Below are 2755 nucleotides of genomic sequence, written 5' to 3'. Positions count from 1 at the left end.
TCACCAAAGTCAGAAATTAAATGCCTGAATGATACTGAATTACATCAAAATACCAAACGAAAAGTCTAAAGTCTGAAATAAAAAGTCTAAATGACTGAATTACATCAAAGTGCCAAACAAAAAGCCTAAAAAACTGAAATTAAAAGGCTGAATTACTGAATTATATCAAAATGCCAAAGGAAAAGATTGAATGACTGAAATACATCAAAACACCAAATGAAAAGTCTGAAATTTAATAAAAACTTCAATTCATAACAACAAGAGATTGCAGCAGCAACATATCAAACACCAAGTAGCAGGTCAGCAGCAGGTCAAACACCAAGCACAGGTCAGCAACATAAGTTACCACCAGCAGGTCAGTAACACCAAACAGCCTCCTACTCGTCGATCTCAATCGTTTCATAAAAGCATCATTTATGGACATTTTATTTAAGTCTTGCAATAAAAAAAAAAGAATTCAGATATGGCAAGGGAATGAAACAAACTGAAAAGGAGAAACAGTAAAAAAAATTATCAAAAAAATATAAGTTACCTTCTTCAAGAAGCTCCACTTCCTCCAAACACTCTTCAACACCTTGGAATGGACCAGCACGTAACCAATTTTTATTACAAAGAAGACCTTGAACGACCACCGGACTTAAAGATCTTCTAAAATTGTCAAGAACTCTTCCCTCGGTGCTAAATGCACTCTCGAAGGCCACGGTTGATATTGGGACAGCAAGCACATCACGAGCCATTCTTCCCATAGTAGGAAACCTTGCACTATTGAACTTCAACCACCCCAAAATATCAAAGTCATCCTCTTCCTCCTCTGTATCCTCCTCCCTATCCTCCTCCAAATACTTATCTAACTCAATTTTTGCCTCTCCACTAAGCTCACATTTATGCTTCTTATACTTACTTTTCAAAACCTCAACCTTCTTATGTGAAGTAGTTGACTGTGTATCATCCTTTTTGGATGATTCTTCCTCCCTAACAACATCAGTTGGAGGCAAAATACGATATTCCTCAAATAAAGCACTCGATATATCTTTCACATTTCTTGCCAAAATAGATGCAGTAGTAACATCATAAATTTCAGTCAACATGCACTCGACATAATCAAATTTATATCGAGGATCAAGGACAACAACAACAAAAATCATCAAGTTAATTTTTTCAGGATCACCCCAATATTTCTCATACTTTTCCTTCATTTTACAAGCCATATGACACATATCTAGATCATCACTCGATGTTAACTCTTTCAAAAGTACCGCAACATTAACCAACTCTTGAAAAAATAAATTGGAAGTCACATACAAAGACCCAGATACGCGATTAGTAAGATCATAGAAGGCTTGCTTAAATTCAGAAAACTTTTTCACACTATTCCAATCCTCAGATTCAGGGATACCTTTCCCTTCCCTTTCACACAAAGCAACCGTATAATGAGGGTCCTCCTCAGCATACCTCTCAAAAGCACTCTCAAGAGAAATTGCAGCACTCAACATCAAGTATGTAGAATTCCACCTAGTTGGCACATCAAGGCATAACAACATTTTGGAAACTATTTTTTCATCTGACACACACTTTTTAAACCTTAGCAACCTTGATGGAGATTGTTTAATGAATCTCACAGCATGCCTTACACGAGTAATTGACTCATTAACCGTTTTCATGCCATCAGAAACAACCAAATTAACTATATGTGCTACGCAACGCATATGAAGGAAACGACCCTTAAGAACCCCACTTTTTCAACCATTAATTTTCCTTCTCATGTAGCCTATGGAAGTATCATTCGAGCTAGCATTATCTACTGTTATGCAGAATTTTTTTTCAAGTTCCCATTCAAGCAAACACTTCTCAATTTGTTTACCAATTTCCTCACCCTTATGACTAGCTATAGGACAAAAATTTAGGATTCGTTTTTGTAATTTCCATTCATTATCTATGAAATGAGCAGTTAAGCACATATAGTTAATTTGTTGTACTGAAGTCCATGTATCAGTGGTTAAAGAAACTATAGACTTGCATTGCCTCAACTCATGTTTAAGTTTCCTTTTCTCAATCAAGTAAGAAGCAAAACAATCTTTTGCTACTGTTATCCTAGAAGGCACATGAAATCTAGGCTCCATCATACTACAAAAGTATTTAAAACCAATTCCCTCAACAAATTTAAACGGCAACTCATCTACAACAATCATGAACGCAAGAGCTTTCCTAAGACTAGCAGCATCAAACTTATGATCAGTTAAACCACTAGTTTCTCCAGCTTTAACATTACCATGAAAAGATAACAAATTTTGCTTAGAATCCTTAGGTGTGTTGTAGGGATACTTACGATACTTATTGATGTGAGCCCACAAAAAACTCGTACCATTCTTCTTAGGATCGCATTTGTATTCCATCTTGCAGTACTTACAGGTTGCTTTCATCCCATCAGGGGTGTCTGTCTTCAGAAAGTGCTCCCACACTTCTGAACGATCTTTCATCTTCCTTTTGGCTTTCTTAAGCTTTCTTGAAGCAGCTGAAACTGCCTCTGCGACATTAGGGACTGCCTCTTCCACTTGGTTAGACATTATGACTGAAATTTAAACAACAAAGCATTGCATAAGTAACTGAATAATAATATTAAAAAATTTAAACAATTTAAATCACTCAAATTTGAAAAACAATCACCAATAAATTCGAGCAAAAATCACCAATTCATTCAAGAAAAAATCACCAATTAATTCCAGCAGAAACCATCAATTAATTCCAGCAGAAACCA

At 35.8% G+C, this 2755-nt stretch overlaps 1 protein-coding gene across 1 annotated transcript; it reads right to left on the bottom strand.

The window, feature by feature from the left end:
- Positions 1 to 244: 244 nt before the first annotated feature.
- On the bottom strand, positions 245 to 1706 carry LOC110775530 (zinc finger BED domain-containing protein RICESLEEPER 2-like). Its single transcript, XM_021980135.2, has 2 exons — positions 533 to 1706; positions 245 to 435 (listed from the first exon to the last, which is right to left on the bottom strand). Exons 1-2 carry the CDS (start codon positions 1704 to 1706, stop codon positions 245 to 247), a joined length of 1365 nt encoding a protein of 454 aa, XP_021835827.2.
- Between the last annotated feature and the right edge of the window lie 1049 nt (positions 1707 to 2755).

This window comes from Spinacia oleracea, chromosome 3 (genome assembly GCF_020520425.1).
Source record: "Spinacia oleracea cultivar Varoflay chromosome 3, BTI_SOV_V1, whole genome shotgun sequence".
NCBI lineage: Eukaryota > Viridiplantae > Streptophyta > Magnoliopsida > Caryophyllales > Amaranthaceae > Spinacia > Spinacia oleracea.
The sequence above is the reverse complement of the archived record's forward strand: the minus strand, read 5'-3'. Positions and strand labels throughout refer to the sequence as shown.

What these genes read in the sequence shown, in the direction of transcription:
- LOC110775530 (XM_021980135.2), bottom strand. Translation starts at nt 1,706, where the DNA reads ATGCGTTGCGTAGCACATATAGTTAATTTGGTTGTTTCTGATGGCATG. An exon ending in AGTGGAGCTTCTTGAAGAAG is followed by an intron (nt 436 to 532) that starts GTAACTTATATT and finishes TTTTATTGCAAG; the next exon opens with ACTTAAATAAAATGTCCATA.